Below are 25,215 nucleotides of genomic sequence, written 5' to 3'. Positions count from 1 at the left end.
GAATTACAATTCTACACCCGGCTAGCATAGCTGGTCTGGTACTTTATAATGTCTATGCCAGGCTAAATAGAACATTACTGACATTTTAAAACCAAAGATAATGATAAAACAGCAAAATAATCCCTCTGCCTCTTTCAGAGATAGGTTGAAGTATCCAAACAAAACTTACCTGATAAAAAGTTTAATGGCAGTCGTCTTGGAACGAGTCCTCTTGGGTATTTAGTCCAGGCTTCTTCATAGATTTTGAACCTCTCTAACATATTAGCTAGAATAACAAAATCATGTTGTTATAGACTCACATCCAATCTAAGCTGCCAATCAAATCTTACATTAACTGCCACAGATTTTAAAATGTAACAGAAGCTATAGAATCAAAACAGAATTAATTTGGCTAAATATCAAAGTGATAATTCTTGAGTGCCAGTTATGACCAGCATTTTGGCAAAAATGATCATTATGTTTTCTTAAACAGCTGTAACTCAGGCCAAATGTTAAGCACAATTTTAAAAGCCTGATCCTGTGAATCTGATCTCAGCAATATTTTAATAAGCAAAGCACTGTTCTTATTGGATCACAGACATGCCACCTTCCTTTCATTGACTTATCACCCTAGTTTCCTATCTCCCCTACTCTGTTAGACAAGTCAAATCAGCTCTTTTTTAAAAAAATCACACACAGAGGCACATACACATGTAATAACCAAAAGATATGATAAAGTTTAACCAAAAGTATAGCAGTGTAATAAAATCAGAAAAGAATGTATAGAATATATTGACATTCATAGAAGTGAATATTTGAAGAAACTAAAAGTATATCCATAAAATGTTAATACAGAACTAGCTCAATCTTCTTTTAAATCTGGGGGACATGAGAGGAGTCTCCTTGAAGATTGCGTTACTTTTCACAATCGGGTGTTCCTGGACAAGGGTATTGTCACCGGCAAATCCTTTCAATCCAGAAGCACCCTTTGGTTAGCTTTGTAGATGCTTCTGATATGAATACAGATTAATGCCACATAAACCATTTATTATTCCATCTTCTCATTTTTAGTACAATATGTTATTTTGATACAGTATTTATGTAATATGCTTAGATTCTTAATATTCTATTATGTACTCTGGAGTAATAAATGTAGATAAAAGAAAAGAAAAAAGTGGATATTCTATTAGTATGAATTACAGTTTCAAACTTTAATGTTACAAGCATTATAATTATTTGCCTTTTTTCAAAATTAAATGCAATGAGCATATGGTAAAATGAATAAAATGAAGGAAGAGCATACATCATGGAATTTGCTTTACAATAATAGATTTGGTCTAAAGGTAAATAACTTATTAGCTTTCTCGTCCATGATCAAACAAGTTATGATTGGTCTATTTTATTTTGGATTCCGCTGGCATTACAGAGTAAGAACAGATTCATTCAGGAAACTAATTACTGCCCAGGGCCTGAAAGATGGCATAGCTGCAGGAAAGGGAAATACTCCTAAATATTTTAATCTCATTTGTTTTGACCAGCTGCCTGACAAAGCCAAATCTATTTCCCGGTATCACTGTGATAGCTGATTGTTTCCATAAATGAATGATGTAACATGTCATTTTAGAACTTTTAAAAAGATATCTTTTCTCTGCATCAAAGCAGAGAAAACTGTTAGGAATTCTTGGTATCTTACTACTTGCAAGGAATGAAACTGCTTTGGAAAGGCACAGAAAAAACCCTCTAATTTTGAGGATACAAAACACTTTGACTTCTATGCATTCTAGGGGGAGGGGGAGGGCAAATCTTTCGTCTTTGTCTAAACCAGGGGTAGGCAACCTTGGCTCTTTTATGACTCGTGGACTTCAACTCCCAGAATTCTGGGAGTTGAAGTCCACGAGTCATAAAAGAGCCAAGGTTGCCTACCCCCTGGTCTAAACAGACACTAATCTAGCAGAATTATCTCTGAAAGGCTTCTGTCAGTAAACCAAATCCTGAATAAGTTAAAACATCTGGTGAACTAACATACTCAGCTGAGACCAGTGTGAAACTTAATACCATCTTCCAATCATTTTGGGTATATCCGCCAGGATGGCAACCAACATTCTTTGGCTATGATTTTCTAATGCTCCACTTTTAATCAGCAGATGAGGTGACATGAGGCTTAAACACCTCTCCTTTTTCCACATCTTACCCTGACTCTTACACAGGAATAACCATAAACTGCTTTACAGAGACACCTCCATATACAATACTACTAGAGGATGTGACCTTGTCCTCATGTCATCTTGAGGTGCAAGCTTTAGCAGTGTTAGCTCAGGTTTCTGCCATATTCATAATACTGATATTATTTTTATTGAGGTATTTTCCAACTACAATGACCTTTTATTCAAACTCAACACCTGACAAGTAAAAGAGTAACATGTGCAAGTTTGAGGCTTGTTTTCATTGCTGTTTATAAGGACTAGCCGAAAAGATATTAACACATTTTCTTTATTTTTACTAATTCTTAATTTTTTACATATAAAATGTGAGCTATTTACACCTATATAAACTAAAGCTTATCATTACCTGGTTTAAGTGCTTTTTCTAAACCTTTATAATAAGCCCAATTTTCAGGATTTCTTTCTTGCAATCCTCTATAAATCTCAGCTGCCTCTTCCAGCCTGCAGAGTTGTAACAGAAGTTCTCCTGTTAAAAATGCAGAGTTATCAATCAACCATGATAGGGTATTGTTTACATTTACCAATAAAATCAATGTTCTAATTTCCATTTGTGCCAAGTAACTCCTTATGAAAGAAAAAAAAAACCATTTACATACATAGTTTACTTGCTTTAAACTCTAGCAAGCCAAGAAAAAAAATTACTTAGATAAAACAGCAAAAAATAGATAGATGCACTTGCTGAAACACTTATCTTTTATATATTAATAGAATTTATAAGATAGAATGTTCTGAAATTCTCTGGAACACTTCATTCACAGAAACGTCTACTGATACCTTCATGAAAAACAATCAGAAGTGCAGAAATTCAGTGCTCTGATAAACTTTGATCTAGTCAACAAGTTTTTAAAAAAGCACAATTTATTGGTCGGAGAACCACACTTAAGTTTAGTTCGTTGACCAACTTAAATGACTTGTTGGGGCATGAGCAGAGCTAAGACAAAACTTAATATAATTTTGATTGTAACAATTTCCCTTTTCTGTCACTTTACAAATCACAACTTGGGAGGAACTCTTGAGTGTACTCCCAGATAAAAAGGAAACACCGTTCACTTTGAAGAACACTAGGTCCACAGAAATTTTTATTAAATAAATGAGTTTTATTCAATTCTTCCGTAGCTATAGCAACTATTAAGGAAAAAAATCAACTTTGGGCAAGGATAGTGAAAGTGATGTTAAAAGCATGTAACATGCCTGTTCCTGTTAATATGTACTAGGACTACAAGGAGAACAAATACTGGAGGTATGGAGATTAGGAAACTAAGAAAACTGACGTTGGTAAGTCAAATTGAAGGGTCAGGTCCTGTTCAATTTTCAGAATATATACTGATGAAAGATTTTTGTAATATTTCCTAGTAAAACATTACTCCAATTGGAACTACTTTATAATATTTAAATTTGAGAAAGGTTCTTGCCAGCTTCATTCTTTCTAGTTATCAAACTATTAATAATTTGTCAGAACAAATGAGTAATTATTTCTATTACTCATGGAATAACATATAATCATATCGGTAGCACTGATTATATGGAGAACTGGCAGTGATTTTATTCCTCAGACATTTAAATCAATCTTACCACAAAGATTTGTAAAGAGTTTTAGATGCAGGAGAATTTGAACAGCCCAGTTACCTTTAGTTTCCTCAACGGCTAACTTGTCACAGATTTGCTTTTCATAGGTTCCAAGATGATCCAAAGCTTCTTTATAAAGACCTGCTTCTCGAAGAACTTGATTTTGATACAATAGCAACTCACTATACTCATAGTCTACTTTATCAGGAGAGGTCTACAAAGGCAAAAAAATAAAATAAAATCGTACTACTCATATCCCAAAGGTGTTATTTTTTCGAAAGGCAACTGGATTTCCTTTGTTTAACTTCTCATCCAAGAAGCTTCTTCAGTACTATTCATATTTTTAATTTCAGTAACACAAATAATGAATTAACCCATAACTTAACTTCAATCCAACAGGGGATATCTATATTATGTTGAACATATATATGAGTTGTGCCTGATCTGATCCCCCTCCACCCAACAGTCCTGCTTTTTTCTGAATGGGAACTGGTAAAGTAAAAGCATCTGACACCACCCTTCACTTTCTGCAGATATGCAGATGTATTAATACCGTCTAAAGTTACATCCAACATTCCTAGATAAGAACTTTTCGTTTGATTTTAAGTTACCTACAGTACTTGGAAATATACAAATTTCTGTAAATATAAAATAACAAATTTACAGTTTTCATCAACAGCTCGTTGACTTACATATAAATCTATGTAATACCTGCTGGGTCTTCCTAAATTCCTCCAAAATCTTTGCTGCCATTTCATAGTCTTCCAGCAGATGGTAAGCTATAGCATAACCAATCCATGATGCTCTCTGTGCAGGTCTAAGCTGAAGTAACTGATACCTAGTTTCCTGTATAACAATAATAAATACCAAATTCATATTTTAGCCTTCTGTACTGAATTCTACAATATCTAGCAGAAATCTATACTGCTGTTATTTAACAAGTTATATCAAGTAAAAAAATGAATATCTTTTAACTTTACTAATTGTGTTTAAATATTTTTATGTCAGAAAGTGGATACAATTTTGATTTACTTTTTAACAAGGCAGAGAGCCATTTTGCATCCCGATTTTGTGATATGGAAGACAGCTGATTATAACTGAGATAAAACAAAAGTTAGTCAACTGAAAATTTGGAATTATAAAGAGACAAGAGAAGAGAAGGAAGCCTTCTTACATGTTGTACTTTTATTTTTGTGACAGAAATACGATATTTGAAAGCAAAGTTACATATCTATTGCTGTAATAGGATAGGGTTATCCAACTGCTAATGAATATGTATGATTTTGTATATGAAAATCTTTGTAGATTTGGGAAGAGGATCACTTTAGAGCTACAAACCTATTCTTTGAGTTTGGGGATAAAATGAGATCCCCATTTGCCTGTGAAAGATAATTAATGCATATACAGTCTCTAAAATGATTAAAGGTGGTCTTTGAATTACAACGGCAATCGGGACTGGAATTCCTATTGCTAAGCAATGAGGTCATGAAGAGTGACTGCATCACTTAATTGAATCCCATGGTTGTAAAGTGAAGTAACTTCCTCTTAGCCTCCCACAACGTCAGTGCGAAAACTGGTAGGAAATGCAATTCCCAGGTGGATAACAGGCAGATAGGTGGCTGCTGTGGGGGGGAGAGTATGTGGATGCAGGGGAGGGTCAGGGATAGTGTGTGAAAGTTCATGGGAGACTGGGGGGAGTACAAGGGGATATGCAAGAGGCATGGGTCAGAAAGGGATGTGAGAGAGGCATGGGGTACATGAGTGGCGGGCCTGAGTGCAGAAGAGCTTGGGCAAGGTGCGTGGTGGTGGTTTACTCCAATGATTTGCAACTTTTCCCACCGTCCTCTCATTGATTTTCTGAAGAAGCCAGTAGGGAAGGTTGCAAATGCCAATTACATTATTACAGGGTGCTACAACTGTTGTTAGGGTAAACCAGTTGTCAAACATCCAGATCACAATCATGTGACTGCTGGATGCTGGGATAGCCAAAACTCAAAAGACCAATAATAGCCACAATTCTTTCAGCACCATAGTAATTTTGAACAGCTGTTGAAATAATAGTATAGACTGAGGACTACCTGTGCAAGTATTTCTTGATTTACAATCATAACTGAGCTCAGAATTTTGGTCTTAAGTCACTGCAATTGTTAAGTGGGGTCATCATGTGACCTGAATGAAAAACACCCTACAATGGGTGTTTTTTATTCTTTTCTACTAGAAAATGTCAAAAAATGTCGCAAATTGCACTTGCAGGATGCTGCAACCATTCATAAATGTGAGCCACTGACTACATAGGGTGTGAGTGTGCGTGTGCATAGCAATTATAACTTTGAGGACGGATTGTAAGTAACTTTTTTGAAGTCCATTATAACTTTGAAGGTCATTAAGCAATGAGTTGTTAAAAAAGAACTACATATCTATCACAGTCCCTGACAAATTATTCTCTGGAATCAGAACATATCCTCATTTTATGGAGAACTAGATGCAGATGCTAAATTATACATAAAATCTCATGTTGGACGCTTGTTCATTGTCCCACTAAACAAGAATTCTATCAAAAATTTCCTTGCATCTTATTTAAATAATGTAGTCACAATTCTGTGAGATGGTTGAGTGTAAATATGATTGCTGGATGAGTAAGTAAATAAATAAGAAAAGCCATTTGTTATGAAACTTATAAAACGTTCTTGAGGTTTGCTCTTCACTCACCCTGTAACCTTCTAGATCTCTCATTTGAATTTGTAGCAGTGAAAGATCCCTCAAGATTTGGAGATTGTCCTTATCCCATTTCAGTGCATTTCTGTAACATTTGATGGCTTCATCATACTTCTTGTCTGATCTCTGAAGAAGACCATAGACATGCCAGCCTGGATACTCAGTTAAGGACTTACATTTTGAAGAAAGTACAACAGACGTGACTGAACTCATTTCCAGAAAAAACAAAACACAACATTAGAAAACATGTCTCTTTGGAAAAGCCATCTGCTTATCAAAATAACAGGCAACTGTGCTACTTTCTTCCCCTCCCATTTGATACTAAACCCTCTTCTGCACCAGTAAGCAACGTTGCCAATAAAGCTGCAACCGTTAAAGGGGGGGGGCAGGAAGACAATGGAGGAGGTGCATTATTTTGGAGCTCTGCAGCCACCAGCCAATATTGATGCATAACAGTAGTAGTATAGAGCATAGAATAATAATAATAATAAGTTAAAGAGTAATAGGTTATAGTAATAATAATGGAATAGCAATTTTATGGAATATAGTACAAACATTTTGATAGTAATAGCAATTGAAGTGTAGTAGTGTACTGTAACAATAATTATCATAGTAATAGTATAGAGATAGCAATAGTACATAGGAAACACTGACATATTATTTTTATATATTTCTTTTTACAAAATAAAACCTTTCAAAATCCTTATAGTGAGATATAAACAACTTATCCAGGTTCCAGCATTTTTGTGTGTCTTGAGTCTATGCCATCTAAATGGATACAATTTAAAAAAGATCCTGTGACTGTATTTGAATTGCAAGTTTTATCTAATAGGTTAGTATGCCACAAAATACTATCAAAACTATTGATGCAATTTCAATATAATTATGAATAAAATTTTATCAATATATCATCAATTTGTATTTATTTAAGCCACCAGTAAATATAAACAGTAAAGTAGATTGTTTATTTATTTATTTATTAACTATAGATTACAGGTAGTTCTAGTAGAACAAGCACAACAGCACTGAGAGAGATTTACGACAGTTACCTAATAACAGCAGTTATCTCAGCATTTTCACAATCATGTGGTTGGTATTCAAGCAATTGGCCACTTGCTCGCAATTATAACATTTGCAGCATCCTATGGTGTTCAGTATCAAAGGGATCGCCACTTGCAATCTTCACTGTTAGCTTCCCACAGTCAACAGAGAGGCCACTAAGATGTCTCAAATAGCAATAACATGACTGTGGGATGCTACAATTGTGTGGGATTCACCTAATGATAGCAGTTGTAAGTCAGCATGATCTATGATGTCACATTTTATAACTGTGTCACTTAGTAATGGAGTTCCTGGCTTATTAAAAGGGAGGATCACCCGTATAAGATTCTATACTGATTAGAATTCACCTAAATATTATGTAATCAAAGACAGAGCTGAGAAATGAAACAGTGCTACTAGAGCTTAAATAAGTTTTATGAGAACTTAAGATAACAGACAAATATATATCCACTAAGGAAGTACTGGACTAAAGGCAAATATCTATGCTGAAGAATTTTGAACTTACAGTGCTATTTACAAATTCTGAAGTTTAAAAAGTATTTACTTTAACTCTTCAGCTTAAAAAAAATAGGTAGGTAGCAGTCATATTTCCATATTTACTTTTGCAAATTTAATCTATAACTTGAAAAGGATACAGACATGACTCTTCAAATCATTTCTTAACCCTCTTCGAACCAGTTCATATGCTTCCTCTTTTTTACCTAAGCAGTTTAATGTCAGTCCTTTCATAGCCAAGGTTTCTAAAACAAACACATAAATATAAATGATAAATACACTTTCTATTTAGAAATCACTATCAGCAGATACTAATTTTCAAGCTATTTGTTAAATACCTATTCAATGTGTAAGTAGGAAATAAGATATGTTGTTTCCTTAGCTCCAAAATAAAATCTTGTTCTTTAGAAAATGTTTTCAACTTGTTGAAATAAATTATTTTTTAAACAGACCTACTTAGATTCCAAAAAGGGCACTTAATGTAAATGATGTATATTCATTAAATCACATGTATGATCAATTAATTTTATTGTTATCATAGAGTACACAATATCAAATCACTAAACATAAATATCGTATTTTATAAAAGTATACTACAAATTTAAATTATATTTCCTCTTTTACACCTGACCTGCTATTGTGAATGGAACTTAACATATTTTTATGTGCAGGGCCTGCAGGTCAAATGTCTTATCATAGAATCTATTTGTGATTTGTTCTTCAAGTTATTCTTTTTTCCAAAAGGAAAGGTGAATCAGGGAAGAAAAAAATATTATTGAATGATTTCTCCTTTGTAAACAATGAAATGCTGAAATCAATTGGCTTTAGGAAATCAGTGTGTGAACAAGTACATTGATTCTTCACCGGCCCAAACATTTCCTCAGAAAATATAGAATACCCATATATACTTGAGTATAAGCCGACTCGAGTATAAGCCGAGACCCCCCAATTTCACCCCCAAAAACTGGAAAAAGTTATTGACTCGAGTATAAGCCGATCCGCCGTTCTGCAAGCCTCTGCCGCCGGCGGAGGCTGGATCTGCACTCTGCAAGCCTCTGCCGCCAGCAGAGGCTCGATCCATTTTGCAAGCCTGAATACACAGGAATACCCTGTGTGGCCGCGGCTCTCGGGGAAGCCCTGGCTGTCCGCTTCCTCGCTCCACGCTGCCATTCGGGGCCCGCGCGTTCCCCGGGCAAATCGCGGCGCCCAGCAGGCGAGGAAACACGCCCGCTCCAGTCGCCCCCCCTTCCCTCAGGAGACGCGAAGCAAGTGACCGCCCGGAGCTTACCGAGGACTTGCGCGCGGCCGAGGCTTCGGTGCTTCCAGGATCGCGCGCACCTCTCCCAAGCTGCCGCCGTCCGGAGACCTGCCGAAGTTTGGGGAGGTGCGCGCGCACCTCCCCAAACCTCAGCAAGTCTCTGGACCTCCGCGCCCTGCCTGCCTGCTTCTTTCCGCTGCGGAAAGAAGCAGGCAGGCAGGGCGCGGAGGTCCGGAGACCTGCCGACGTTTGGGGAGGTTTGGGCACCTCCCCAAACGTCGGCAGGTCTCCGGACCTCCGTGCCCTGCCTTCCTGCTTCTTTCCGCTGCGGAAAGAAGCAGGCAGGCAGGGCGCGGAGGTCGGGACACCTGCCGACGTTTGGGGAGGTTTGGGGAGGCGCGCACCTCCCCAAACCTCCCCAAACGTCGGCAGGTCTCCGGACGGCGGTGGCTTGGGAGAGGTGCGCGCGATCCCGGAAGCACCAAAGCCTCGGCCGCGCACAAGTCCTCGGTAAGTTTTTTTGTTGACTGGAGTAAAAGCCAAAGTGGGCTGAAAAATTCGGCTTATACTCAAGTATATACGGTAGTTTGATTTTGCAGGATGAAACTACACATAAAAGTAGCAGACATTTGTCCCATATTCAGGACTTGACAATGAAAATAAATATGAGATGAATTAAAACTAGGTTATTGTTAGTAAACCTAAAAGATCATTTAAAATAAAAAATCACATACTTTTATTTGTAACAGCTGCATGTCTGGAATTTATAAACTTAAAAGTAACCCACTGCTTTTTGTCCTTCCCAAAATCAGAGAAGCTTTTAAAATTAATCTAAGTCATTTATATTTAGGTGGGTGTTGATGGGTGGCATAATTTTGGTGGTGGTGAATATGGCTACATTCTTTTTATTAAGTGTTTAAATTCAGTGATAATATAGGTATATTAAAATATTGTTTATGATTGCTGAACTTTCAGGATAAAACATAATAGCAATATTATTATTAGTTTCAGAATCCAATTTAGCAACAATGCTAAGCATTATGCAGAAAATCTGAAAACTTACCCCCATGTTCTGCAAACTTTGGATTAGAAAGTATTTGTTTGCAAAATTTCAGACCGTTCCTGTACTGTTTGTGTTCATAGCACCTCTGTAAGGAGACAGAAGTCCAAACACTATAAATCATCATATTACAAATATAAAAAACATGTAAAGCCATCAGTGTTCCTAATCATATCTAGCTATTATTTCTAATACAAATGTGCAAAAATATAAGAACTGTCAGAAAATATGGAATTTAATTTCAGTAAACCAGTGATCACGAACACAGTAATAAATAATAAGAACTAAAGTGTCATTTCCCGGAAACCATAAAAATTCTTAGAATGCAATTATTTGTTAACAAAATTAATCAAACTGTTAATTTTTAAAATTTCTGCCTTTTATTTTCTTGAAAATCTAGAATAACCTAATTAGAGTGGGGTGGCCTGTATACACTTTAGTTTAAAACTTTGGAATGAGGTTGGAAGAGATTAATCATTGCCAAAATCATAAATCAATTTTCTACACTATGAAATTTTTGCAACTCTTTATATGAAAAAGGTACAACTGAGTGAAAATATCAGACAAGAATGTACTTTATTAAAATTAAATGAGACATTCCTGATAATTATTTAAATAATTAACAGTCCTAAAGAATAATTAGCTTCACAATTTAAATCAATTTGCTTATATCAAGTATGCCCAATGGCGGAAAAATAATGTACTCTGATTTTTCCTTATGTTTCTTCCATGTTTCTTCCATCAGTGCACACGGCCCATCACTGAACTTGAAATGCCAGAACAGCAAAAACCTGAATTAGGTTAAGAGATTTCAAAATTCTTTTAACTACACCATTCTATCAATGACTCTTGAAGGGTGTGCCCTAAAGTATCCTGCTAAGCTGGAATAACAATAGCATATTTTTAAATATATAGTATAGTACATTCAAGATGGAAAAAACTAAACAGGTAAACAACTGACAAGCCATATAAGAACTAAAGCGCCACAAAGGAATTATCTTTATGAAGTTTATAAACTTGCTTTACTATATAGGTAATAAAAAAGGTAAAAAGAACACAGATAAATTTGCCCCAAATATCAAATATAATTTCAATTTTATTTTATTTATGCATCAAATTTTATTCTGCTAACAGAAGGACCTCTTAGTTTTCAAAGTCTTTTAAGGGCCAACTTTTAAAATGGAAGTATATAAATTAATATCTGTATTCAGAAGTAAGTCAAGACCCATATGGTACAATCACATGGCTTTTTATAAAATATCTGCTATGCATCAGGGAGAAGGGGGGAGAAGTGTATGATTTAAGTTCTTATCAACTAATTTTTCTCTGAACGTATTATGTCATCAATTTACCCCCTCCAGGTTTCCGTGTGCTACATCAACCTCGAGCTCAGTGTAGGGGAGGTGGCGTGGCGGTCGTTATCAGAGAGACCCTCCATCCGCGGGAGGCCACTGCCCCTCAGATAGACAAATGTGAATCCCTCCTCCTAAGATGGGGTCCTGGTGGTCAGTTGGGCCTACTTCTGGTATACCTCTCTCCAAGCTGCACAGCAACGGTTCTACCCAAGCTACCTGACGCCATCTCAGGATTGGCGGTCGAATTTCCAAAACTTATGGTACTGGGAGATTTTAATCTACCTTCCCTGGGCAGTGCATCAGAAGTGGCCCGAGAGTTCATGGCCTCCATGACGGCCATGGACCTGACTCAAATTACTCAGGACCCAACTCACGGGCGCGGAAACATGCCTGATCTTATTTTTGTCTCTGGGCAGTGGCTAAATGAACTGGGTGGGGTTACTCCAACATCACAACCCCTTTCATGGACAGACCATTACCTCCTGCGGTTGGGCCTCCGTCACGTCACACCCCCCCGCTGTCAGGAGGCGGAACCGACCAGGTGGTTCCGCCCCAGGCGCCTGATGGACCCAGATAAATTCCAGATGGCGCTTGGACCGATTCCCACCTCCCTCTCCCACAACCCGGCCGAGTCCTTAGTTAATGCCTGGCAACAGGCTGCTTCGGAGGCTCTCGACGGCGTTGTCCCTTTGCGGCCTCTGACCCGGGGCAAGTCCCGACTCGCTCCTTGGTTCTCCAAGGACCTGTGGGAGATGAAACGCCAGAGAAGGGGCCTAGAGAGCATTTGGAGAACCAGTCGGTCTGAGTCTGACCGAACACAGTTAAGATCCTTTTCTAGATCTTATCTTGTGGCAATGACGGTGGCAAAGCGCGCCTACTTCACCTTCCTCATTGCGTCCGCAGATAATCGCCCGGCCGCCCTATTTAGAGTGGTCCGCTCCCTTTTAAGTCAAGAGACGGGAGAGGACCCCCTACATGGACGGGCTGAGGAATTTAGTAAATATCTGGTGGACAAAATTGCTCAGATTCGGGCCGTTCTGGACTCTGACTGGGCAGTATCTAACGAGAGGAAAACGATGAAGTTGGCCGAGTACATTTGGGAAGAGTTCGATCCTGTGACTCCGGATGAAGTGTACAAGATCATGGGGAAACTAAGTGCCACCACATGTTTGTTGGACCCGTGTCCCTCCTGGCTAGTCTATGCATCTCGGGAGGTTACACGAGGCTAGCTCCTAGCAGTTATCAATGCCTCACTGAGTGAGGGGTACTTCCCTGCCGCCTTGAAAGAGGCGGTGGTAAGGCCCCTCCTCAAGAAACCAGCACTGGACCCAGCTGTTTTAAACAACTTCCGTCCTGTCTCCAACCTTCGTTTCCTTGCGAAGGTCGTTGAGAGCGTGGTGGCTCGACAGCTCCCTTTGAACCTGGAGGAAGCTGAATATCTAGATCCATACCAATCGGGTTTCAGACCAGGGCACAGCACGGAGACGGCATTGGTCGCACTGGTGAATGATCTCTGGCGGGCCCAAGATAGAGGTTATTCCTCTGTCCTGGTCCTATTAGATCTATCAGCGGCTTTTGATACCATCGACCATGGTATCTTACTGCATCGTCTTGAGGGACTGGGAGTGGGAGGCACCGTTCTGCGGTGGTTCTCCTCCTACCTCTCGGACCGTTCGCAGACGGTGTTGGCAGGAGGGCAGAGGTCAAGTCCTAGGCCTCTTAATTGTGGAGTGCCTCAGGGTTCGGTGCTCTCGCCCCTCCTGTTCAACATCTATATGAAGCCGCTGGGAGAGATCATTCGTAGCTTCGGGGTGAAATATCATCAATATGCTGATGATACCCAGCTATTCATCTCCAACACGAACCAACCCAGTGATGCCCTCGATGTGATGTCCCGTTGCCTGGAAGCGGTACAGATTTGGATGGGAGAAAACAGGCTTCGACTCAACCCGGCCAAGACTGAGTGGCTGTACATACCGTCATCTCATTTAGTCCAAGAGGTTCCATCTCTGACTATAGGAGGAGAGATGTTACCTCCCATTGATAGAGCACGCAATCTGGGCGTCCTCCTAGATTCACGACTCAGTTTTGAAGATCATATTGGAGCCATGGCTAGGGGGGCATTTGCACAGATTCGTCTTATATACCAATTGCGCCCCTTTTTGGACCGAGATGCCCTACGTACAGTCACCCACGCACTCGTTACCTCCCGTATTGATTACTGTAATGCTCTCTACATGGGGCTGCCCTTGAAGACCACCCGGAGGCTTCAGCTGGTGCAGAATGCAGCTGCACGGGTTGTGATGGGAGCTCCCCGATACTCCCATATTACACCCCTCCTGCGTGAGCTGCACTGGCTACCAGTTGCCCTCCGGGTGAGATTTAAGGTGCTGGTACTTACCTTTAAAGCCCTACATGGCTTAGGTCCGGGATACTTGCAGGACCATCTGCTGCCGGGAACAAATTCCCATCGTCCAGTACGCTCACACAGAGAAGGCCTCCTCAGGGTACCGTCAGCTAGGCAATGTCGGTTGGCGACCTCCAGGGGGAGGGCCTTCTCTGTGGGAGTGCCAGCCCTATGGAATCAGCTCCCCCCTGAGCTTTGGATGGCCCAAAACCTCCAATCCTTTCGCCGCGGCCTCAAAACACTCCTGTTCCACCAGGCTGACCTGGACTGACAGGCATTTTAATTAATTTATATTTAGAATTTTTAATTTATTTTTTAAAATTCTCTAATTTTAATTTATTGCACAGATGTTCTCAATTTTATTTTTATCTTGATTTCTGTACTTATTATATGTTTTTGTTGTTAGCCGCCCTGAGTCCTTTGGGAGATAGGGCGGGATATAAATCCCATCAATAAATAAATAAATAATTTAGTATGACAATAATATTCCTATAGATCTAATGGGGATCTAAAGCCAAACTACTGTATTTTGATGAGTCGTATCTATTTACAGATATTTTCACTGTAAGACACTGTGATATTTAAATATTAAAATTCACACTGATTTGTGCATTATAAGATAACAGTATTTCTGAAAAGTATTCCTGACAGGGAATAATTGATAACATAGTCTGAAGACCATCATCTGAATATGTTGTAAAGCCCCCCAACTTAGATTGTTTAGATCGGACATGTCAAACTGGTGACGTCACGTGACATCACGTGACATGTCGGAACTTTTACTCCATTGCTGGCAATGGAGTGGGCGCGGTTTTGTGGTGATGTGTCCAGCCTGCGGGCTCGCAGTTTGACATCCCTGGTTTAGATGCTTAGTTTTTTTTAACTCTTTTGTATATCTTCCAGAAGCACCTTCTGAATATTCCAAATGTCAAATTTATACAATCTTATTTAATGATCTTCTGCTATTACACCAAAGTAACGATACAGTAATTCTTGGGTTACAGTGGCAATTGGAACTAGAATTTCCATCAATAAGCAATGTGGCTGCAAAGTGCAATGTCACATGACCACATCCAACCCACATCCAATGTCACATGACCACGTCCATTTATAGTGCTATAAATTATAAAATGAACCATGGTGCCAATATGTACATATCCCCAAAATACTTGTTTTGTATATTAAATATGCCAATTTATTTTTAAAAAATAAAAAATAAATATAAATGGCCATTCTAATATGGTCTTCTCACACCTCAATCGATCATGTTGCAGAGCTCTATCATGTGTACATCCCACTTTGCAGACCATTGCTCTAGAGCACTTACATGTTGAACAATCCAAGTGCACATCTTTATTTTTTAACTCCCAATATTAAAACCAAAATAAATAAAAATCAGTTTCACCCTGAAAGAGGAAATTGAACTCTTCACACAAACTGCAGCATCACACTTTTCTTTGTGTCAAAAGCAGTTTAAGTTCAAAACAAGAAAAAAATCCTAACATTCATTGCAGCAATTCTGATAAACAAAGAATACTGATTTAAATATAGAATATTAATTTACATATTAATTTTTTGAATTTATGGAAATGTGACTTTGGATTGAGATATTATAAAATCTATTAAGTTCCAAAATTGTAATTGCAAATAGTCATGGTTTCAATATACAATTTAATAGCTCTGAGCTGAACATGTTTTGTTTCAAAATTAACTTTATATTTTACAAAATTTATTTAACAGTTAAATATATGCAAATCAGTACTATATCATTTTTACTTATGTTTCCTATGATCAAGAAATATTAAAGACAACCATTTCCCTGATGTAGCAACTAAACTTACGTTCATTCAAGCATTTTCAGTCCAGTTCAAATTACAGGTCAACAAAAGCAGTTATCTTTTTGATACAGGGGGTAGCAAAATAATTGGTAGCATTTACTGAACCATACCGGGAAACCAACATATAAATGAGGCTAATTCTGTCTGCACAAGACCAAACCTTAAGAACAAATGTATACAAAATAAGTATTAAGAAGATAGCAACAAACAGCAAACACAGTGACAGCAAACAAGCTGAAGAAACAGTGACAAAGTAGAGACAATGGGGCATTGGAATATTTTCAAGTAATACTATTTGCCTGCAAGCAACAATTAGTGGGACCACAAAATAATAGAAAATGAAGAACTTAAAGTGCTCTGGAACTTTAGAACTCAAAATGATGAGCACCTGCCACCTTTCCCAGACTTAACAATTGTTGATAAGAAAGACAAAACGTCTGGATAGTGGATATGGAGCACCTGAAGATAGCAGAATAGAAGAGAGTGGAGAAAATCACAAGATACAAAGACCTGCAAACAGCAAAAGGAATGAGTATGGTAAAAGAAAATCAAGATAGTACCAATAATAGGCACCTGGAGTACAATTCCAAAACATCTGGACACCACTTGTCACCATTTTGGTGACAAAATTACCATCAGCCAACTGTGAAAGGCAATTTTATTTGCAACAGCTTACATCCTGCAATAATATTTCTAACACCATTAGCTTATCCCAGGTCCTGGGGAAGGACTCCACTATTCACTTATACATTACATTCCTGTAATGATACTGATAGATTATTCCTGCCCATAGAAATGGAGATAGAGTCAAACAGTTGAAGAAATGCTTACCGGTACATTGGCTGATTAAGTAAAATACAGTAAAGAACAAGCATTGTTCTTTGATGCAAGTTAAAAATTGCACCATATACTGAATGTGCAGGAAACAAAATATTAATATCATAATATAATAAAAACATGAACAGAATGCTAGCAAAAGAAAGCATTATATCGTCAATTTTTAGAAAAGTCTGAGGGGAAAATGGATAGATAAACATGGCAAAGGTCAACATCTGGAACATTAAAAAAAACTGGACAGCTCAAGAACAAACTATATGAACTAATGCAATAAAGGCCAGAATTGGGGAAAAAAACATCAAATAATTAAAAGTGCATACTGTGAAGAAGCAGAAGAAATTGTAGATCATACACACAACTCATACAAGAAAATTGCATAAACTTACAATAAATGACATAACACTGTTGTCAAAATGATTCACATCTGTGCAACTAATGAAATATTAGTAGGAATATAGTTGCAAAAAATAATAGAAAATGAGGTTAATGTATTGTGGGGCATCTGAATACAAATCAATAGTCTTGTCTCATAAAGACTGGATATAACTATGGTTGAAAAGAAGAAAGGGTGGATAATAAGATGTGGCAATGCCAGGGGATAGTAAAATAGAAGACAGAATCAGAGATGTCGAAGTATCCAGATGCTACTGACAAGGCAAGCCACTATATATAAATAAAGAGCAAACCCCACTAACTAGCACTGAAGATGTTACCTAGTTGGATGATTAATGTCTGCAAGAAAACAACTAAGCTTAGAGAGCACCAAAGACTCCACAAGAGATTTCATTCATACAGGTAGTCCTTGTTTAGCAACTATCTTGTTTAGTCACCATTACAGTTATAACAGAGGTGAAAAAATAAGCGTGTGACCAACCATTTATAACTCCAGACCCACTTATGTATCATTGGGTGCCGGGTGGGCGTGGCCCATTGGGTGGTTGTGGCCCATTGGGTGGGCATGGCTGCAGTAACGGCAGACTGAGTGGGACTAAAAAGTTAAATCAATCAATTCCAACGTTGCGAGATCTTTCTTTTCCCGCAAGAAGTTGAAATTGATTGATTGAACCTTTTTTTTTGTACACGGCAGAAGCCTAAAGCAAAAAGGTTTTATAAAACCCAGCTGAAGACCTAGGACTGGGGCGAGGGCGTGTGTGCCCACAGAGAGGGGTCTGTGTGCCACCTGTGGCACGCGTGCCATAGGTTCACCACCACAGGACTATAGTCTCTCCTATTGATGAACTTTACTTAAAGCTAGAGTTTCTACTGTTTACAATTCTTTTGTTTTTATCCAGTTGGAGAAAATCCTGCATCAGAAATCTAACCAGATTCTATTCTATGTTATATAACATTTGTTATCTATTACAAGGCTTTTCAACCAGTGGTACGGGTACCACCTCTGATACATTGGCACCTGGCAGGTGGTCTGCGACCATCCTAGAAAAGCGGTAGCGGGGGAGGGGAATGAGCTGAACCGGTGGCAGCACCGCACAAGCCTGAGTGAGACGGCTGGAGCTGCCGGGCTCTCAGGGCTCAGCGGAAGTGGCAGGATCATTGCCAGGCTCTAGCTGGAGCTTGATGCTGATCCTGATGCTTCTGCTGAGCCCAGAAGAAGCACCAATCAGCTGGAATGTTGCAGGATCTCCAGGATCTTGTGATTTACATTCAGATGCTTGGCAACTGATTCATATTTATGATGGTCAGCGTCCCAGAGTCATGTAAAGTGACCAAAACCTGCTGCAACCACCCAGCGGGGGGGGGGGGGGAATAAAAGCCTCGGACAGGAGGAAGAGTGCCGCCAGGCGGGCAGGCAGTTGTCTTGCTCGGCTGTGGCTTGGGGGGCACTTTTTCCAGTGCCATTGTAACTTCGAACAGTCACTAAGCGAACTGTTGTAAGTCGAGGACTACCTGTACTTCATCACTTTTTTCTTTCTTTCTTTTTTTTGGGGGGGTCATCAAATTTTTGACACCTTGCTGGGCGACTGGTGGTACTCGGATGTTGCCATTTCCTAAAAATGGTACAATGGGTGAAAAGGTTGAAAAGCCCTGATCTATTATACCGAGAAGATATATATCTCAAAAGTAATGCATTTACTATGCACAATATGTATAATGAAAATGAGGTGAAGCTTGAATATAATTATTATGCACAATGAAGAATATACAAGCAGATGTGAATATGCACACATACACAAATAGCTTTTCAAACATCTGAAGGTGGATAAACGTAACAGGTAGTTCTCAGTTTACGGCCAAAATTGAAACCAGAATTTCAGTTGCTACGAGATGCAGTCATCAAGTGCAACTGCTTTGCTTAGTGGCAGCAATCCAGGTAACTCCAGTTGCTAATGTTAAGTGAATGCCCTGATTGTTAGCCAACACAACTTCCTGCGAGTTTCCCAAATCAAGTCAGTGGGGAAGCTGCAGTTAAAGCTCCAGGCCATGCCAGGTGGGGAAGGAAGCAAGGGAGAGCATCAGGGAGGGTGGGTGAGGGCCTCAGAACTGCTTGGATTTTCAGCCCCAGAGTCGAGAGGTTTCTGAAGCCTTTCCACTCTGCGGCTGAAAATCCTCTGTGACTGAAAATTGTGCCTGGATTTCACTACAGTCAGTTTTCAGTCAGCCCCTTCTTAGCGGAAAGGCTCCCTCTCATCTCTGGGGGTTGGCTAAAAAGGCTCCACACTGAAATCCAAGCAGAAATCCATTAAGAAATTTAAGCTGCCACTCTTCTTTCTCATCTTTGGGGATGAATGAAAAAGCTCAGTGCTGAAGGAGAATCTTCTCAACTTTGAGGGGCTGCCTGAAAATACTCCATATCAAAGCTTGAATTTCAGTATGGAGCTTTTCCAGCCAACTCCCAGAGTCTTCTAGGTAGGCTGCAATGGCTTGCGACCTTCCCTGCTGGCTTCCCCACTGACCTTCTGGGGAAGCTTGCAGGGAAGACTGCAAATGTTGCTTACATCAAGGCTCTTCAACCAGTGGTACAGGTACCACCTGTGGTACATTGGTACCTGGCAGGTCACTACGCAACCATCCGAGAAAAGTGTAGCGGAGGAGGGGGATGAGCTGAACCAGTGGCAGCACCGCACAAGCCTGAGCGAGAGATGGCTGGAGCTGCAGGGCTCAGTGGAAGCGCCAGGATCAGCACTTCTTCGGAGCTGTCAGGACTCAGCGGAAGCTCCAGGATCAGCGCCAGGCTCCAGCTGGAGCTTGCAGGGAAGACTGCAAATGTTGCTTACATCAGGGCTTTTCAACCAGTAGTACAGGTACCACCTGTGGTACATTGGTACCTGGCAGGTGCTATGCAACCATCCTAGAAAAGTGTAGCGGGGGAGGGAAATGAACTGAACTGGTGGCAGCACCGCACAAGCCTGAGCGAGAGATGGCTAGAGCTGCAGGGCTGTCAGGGCTCAGTGGAAGCACCAGGATCAGCACTTCTTCGGAGCTGTCAGGGCTCAGAGGAAGCTCCAGGATCAGCGCCAGGCTCCAGCTGGAGCTCGGTGCTAATCCTGGTGCTTCTGCTGAGCTCAGACGACCACCAATCACCTGGAATGTTGCAGGACCTCCAGGGTCTTGTGATTTACATTCAGATGCTTGGAAACTGATTCATATTTATGACGGTCACAATGTCCCGGGGTCATGTGAAGTGACCAAAACCTTCTGCAACCACCCAGAAGATGGCGGGGGGATAAAAACCAAACACCCCACACCCCACCCCCGCTGCCAATCCTCAACAGAAATGCTCACAACAATGAAAACCTCAGACAGGAGGAAGAGCACCACTGGGCAGGCAGGCAGGTGTCTTGCTGGACACTTTTTTCAGTGCCATTGTAACTTCGAACAGTCACTAAGCAAACTGTTGTAAGTTGAGGACTACCTGTACTTCGTCACTTTTTCCCCTTTTTTTTTGGTCATCAAGTTTTTGACACCTTGCTAGGCGACTGGTGGTACTCAGATGTTGCCATATCCTAAAAGTAGTACAATAGGTGAAAAGGTTGAAAAGCCCTGGCTTACATAATCATGGGTGCTTGGCAACCAGTTAGTTCTCAAGCAGCCGGAATAGTTTGCCGAGGTCCCAGATCATAATCACCTGACTGCAGGGGTACTGCAATGGTTGTAACTTTGAGGAAGGCTCATAATTCCCTTAGTTCAGCATTACTGTGACTTTGAAGAGTCACTGAATGAATGGCCACAAGTCAAGGACTACCTGTACACATGCAAATAGGTGGAGAAAAAATATGGATCTTATTCCTACAGATACTTAAAAGTATGCTAGTTCACATATCTAACACCTAAAGCATTTTCTACTTCACAGAACTATAAAGATACACGCCTTTCATTCATACATTTTGTACTGACATAGAGAAAGCACTACTAGGTTTAGTTGTCAAAATGAGCAAAACTATCTTAGTTCTGTATTTTAAAAAAGTGTTAAAAGTTCTACAAATTCAGATAAGTCATTAGATATATTTAGCATTTTCCGCAGAAAAATAAGAATTTATTACATGTGCTTAATAAACAATTTAAATACCTGTTTATCTGCAAAACAGCATTAAAACATAGAAAATCAAGTTGAGACAAGAACACTAAAACAAGTTCTTTAAGTCTAACTGCCTGTTCCAAAACCATTCTTTCAACTTCTGTATTATAATTACTCTGTACAGTACCTTTACTATGAATATATGTATTTCTTATGATAATAATTCAGTTTGGAATTGGTTCCACCTGAACAAATTGCTACATTCAAATATGTCAGGAATTCTGATTTCTCAGAATATCAAAGTTTTATTCCACTTAATTTCTCTAGATATTCTCTGGTCAATAAAAAGACTTAAGAATATTTTAGTGTTATATTCAAATAAACTGGCATTCATAATCTAAAATGACTCATGATCTAAACCTGATGATCCTGGCTTATTTGGGCAAAGATATCAATTGGGATATAATACTAAGTAATCGCTGACTTCTGTCTACTCATTTATGCACAAAGATCATACATATGACAAAATTCTATGTTTACCAAAACTAAGTAAATAAGGCCCAATGTGAAAGTCTGAGTGGCACAACAAACATTCCACTTTAAACAAACTTGGCAAAACAGAATACAAGGATACATAAAAAAATCCTACATTAATTCACGTACACATTTTAAATTCTATATTCTAATATTCCACTTTTGTAAAATGTGAGGCTGCAACTAAAATATTTTAGCAATTTCATATTGCCATAATGTATCATATAAAGATCTTGGAGACTACTATGCAGCATTCATGCAAATAAACTGTTGATCACACAAATATAAAACCTAACATCAAGGAAATATAGGCACTGTGCATATTTAGGTATCTTCCAGTTACACAGCTTGATCTTAAATATCGGCCCTATAGCTGAATTATTTGCTTATTAATTATATCCACCTATTCAAGAATGATACAGCTTGTCTTTCTGAATATTCCTTTACTACAGATTGTTTCAGACAAGTTACTAAATATAAGAAGACATTAATGGCCTCATCATTTCTGTCCATCCCAATTACTCATTCTGTAATTTACAGTTGTCGTATTCTAAATTACTGTAATATTTTGGGTATAACATCCTCCTAAGAACATATTTATGTTCTTAAAAATAGATGATCATAAGATATCTAACACAGGATTGAGTTACATGGTGTAATATGACATTTCTGTTTTGGCTTAACATTATACAATCATTGTCTACTAAGCCACAATTTGAAAATGCTGGAAAAATATCGTATACATTATACAATGTTCAAGACAGAAACCTATCTTAAGTTTAAGTAGATAAAATAGCAAACTTTAACAATTTGTCCATTTGACGAACTGCTAGATTTACAAAGTGTTGCATTTCAAATAATTTAACTTCATCTGTTTTTTTAAAACAAAACTGATGAATTTTGTAGATCACTTTAATTCACTAATATCACATTAGGCAAACTTATTTTAGATCAGCACAGTGTGTAACAATACTACAAGATAACACATACAGAACAGTTGATTTATGTTTGAAATAACCTTTGGTAACTGAAAGGCTGTTTTCAAAGCAATCAGACCAAAGAAAAGGTAAGAACGGTGGTCTGACTTTTAAATAAAAAAACAAAACCACAAAACCCAGATTTTTTACAACCTGCCTCTCACTGAACAAACTTTTTTTTTTTTGCTCTGTTCTCCCTATTGTTTCGCCCACCAAAGGCTTGTCTATCTCTTACTTGCTTCTAAAAGCAGAAAATAGCCATTCTCAGCAACCAAATCCCTTCTAAGCTGGCCCTGGGGCGTGATGAAGGAAAGCATGCCCAACACATTCTACGGGCAGTTCTGGAACAAGAAACGCTGACACGGCCGAGAGATTTGTCAGCAGAGCTCAAACCAAAACGAAAGCGGGAGAGATTGTTTTTTGACCCGGGAGTTGTTAAGCATCCCCTAGGGCAGGGGTCGGCAACCTCGGCTCTTTTATGACTCGTGGACTTCAACTCCCAGAATTCCTGAGCCAGCATAGCTGGCTCAGGAATTCTGGGAATTGAAGTCCACGAGTCATAAAAGAGCCGAGGTTGCCGACCCCTGCCCTAGGGCCCCAGTTTCATGGAAAACTCCGCCGGGCGGGTGGGTAGGTAGGCAGGCTTAGACGAGGGCTTCTTTTACTCACCAGGATGCGCTTGAAGAGCGCGTTTTCCTTCGGCGGGAGGCTCACTGACGGCATTGTCTCTGCTACTGTCGTCGCCGCCGTCACCGCCTCCGCCCTTCTTGCTACGACCGGGCCGGTAAACCCGCTCCCTTCTACCGCTGTCTGATCACCACCCCTACCGCCGCCTCTCAGGAGGGACTCCACGCCAGGGCGTCGCTACCACCAGCACTGCCGTCGTTTGCTACGGCAACTCCCCCTTCGACTTTGTGCGGCTTCCCTTGCCGCCGGGATGCCTGTGCCCGGTTACCCCTGCTCCGCAGCGAGCCCCAGGCGGCGGCCGGTTCACGTGGTAACTGAGCAGGCCACAGAGAGGAGGCGCCGCCAAAATGGCCGCCAGTGTGGGGCTTCCCCAGCCGGGTCATCAGGCGTTGCGCGCATGCGTCATGACCCCTCTTCTTCCTGTCTTTTCTCCATAGACTTGAATGGCAGCAGCAGGGCAAGTCGGGAAATAAGATAGATCTTTAAGGTCTCGCAGCGTCTTGGGGCAGTGTGGCGCCTGCGCGTTTATTGAGCTCCGAGGCTGAGAAAGTGTCTAGACGTACGCGTGATGCTGTTGAATCCCTTGGAGATTTCAGAACTATCCACGTGAAGAAGGCTTGACTCATTCTTGCAAAAGGAAACCGAAGGACAAAAAATCATAGGAGCTATGGAGGTTGCATGGTCAGAGCAAACAGCCGTTGGTCGCAATGGCCCAGATGATGCCTGTATGAAGCCCAAAAAGCATTGGGGAAATAGACTCCTGTCATTTCATATCTTTCTACACTTAAAGCTACACATCTCCACTATCGCAATAGCTATGAATCTAGATGTTAGTTATTTAAAAAGACAATAGTTGTCACTTTGGAATCTGTAGCACAAAATTCCAATTAAAAATTGGCTAGGAAAACAAGTTTGACATTAAGATGTCCTGCTTCTTTTCATCTCCAGTATGAAAGCATGCAATCAACTTCATACATACAGAGTCTTTTTACCACTTCTTACAAGTTTGTATTATTAATCTAAAAAAACTGGAAAAACCGGGGGTAAGACAGCATTCCTGAAACCTCTGAGGTTTGAAATTGGAGTCCAGCGTTATTAGTTATGAAACAGTATATGGGCTCTAAAATGATCAGCATTTTTCAAACTGAGGAACCACTTGATGCTGACAAGGATTGTAATCTTGTAACTCTGAGAGTTCCGATTTCATTACAAATCATGTAAGTCCAACTTTATATCTGTTCTGTACTCAGTAATACGTTCAGAATTTATGATTTGAAAACTTCATATTTATTCAGAAATCATATATGATTTTTTTAAAATTAGTGCAACCTTTTAATTATGAAAACAATGTGATTAGAATAACATTATTTTCTGATTACTACAAATCGCTTGGAAATCAGTAATTGTGATTACTACAATCCACTTTAACAGATTTATTTATTTATTTATTTTATTGGATTTATATACCGCCCTTTCCCGAAGGACTCAGGGCGGTTTACAGGGTATTTAAAACAAAGATCGATACAAAAGTTAAAAACAATGAATTTAGAGCAGATGAACTTAGGACAATATATGAATTTAGGAGAACAGATGAATTTAGGAGACTGCTTATCACAGCAGTGATTTCAAGGAAAGCTTGAACAACACCAGTTGTGTACATTTTAGTTCCCGAAATAAAAATCACAGCAGAACATAACATCAAACAAACATCCAAAGCCGGCATTAATTAAAAACGAATGTCATCGCCGT

The 25,215-nt window shown here is 39.5% G+C and overlaps 1 protein-coding gene across 2 annotated transcripts in view; it reads right to left on the bottom strand.

The window, feature by feature from the left end:
- NAA15 (N-alpha-acetyltransferase 15, NatA auxiliary subunit) overlaps positions 1-23,839 on the bottom strand; it is a 45,036-nt gene extending 21,197 nt beyond the window's left edge. The window contains exons 1-8 of one of the 2 annotated variants that reach the window (XM_083366962.1): positions 23,449-23,839; positions 10,361-10,445; positions 8,180-8,284; positions 6,477-6,634; positions 4,479-4,613; positions 3,828-3,981; positions 2,548-2,667; positions 170-265 (exon numbers count right to left, since the gene is read on the bottom strand). In XM_083366962.1, the coding sequence (XP_083223088.1) occupies positions 170-265; positions 2,548-2,667; positions 3,828-3,981; positions 4,479-4,613; positions 6,477-6,634; positions 8,180-8,284; positions 10,361-10,445; positions 23,449-23,502 (907 nt within the window). In that variant the 5' untranslated portion in view covers positions 23,503-23,839. Of the gene's footprint in view, positions 1-169; positions 266-2,547; positions 2,668-3,827; positions 3,982-4,459; positions 4,614-6,476; positions 6,635-8,179; positions 8,285-10,360; positions 10,446-23,448 lie in introns of those variants that run through there. The other variant, XM_083366963.1, reaches the window with a different exon arrangement.
- Between the last annotated feature and the right edge of the window lie 1,376 nt (positions 23,840-25,215).

This window comes from Vipera ursinii, assembly GCF_947247035.1.
Source record: "Vipera ursinii genome assembly, chromosome: 7".
Taxonomy (NCBI): Eukaryota; Metazoa; Chordata; class Lepidosauria; order Squamata; family Viperidae; genus Vipera; species Vipera ursinii.
This window is presented reverse-complemented; position numbering and strand designations above follow the sequence as displayed.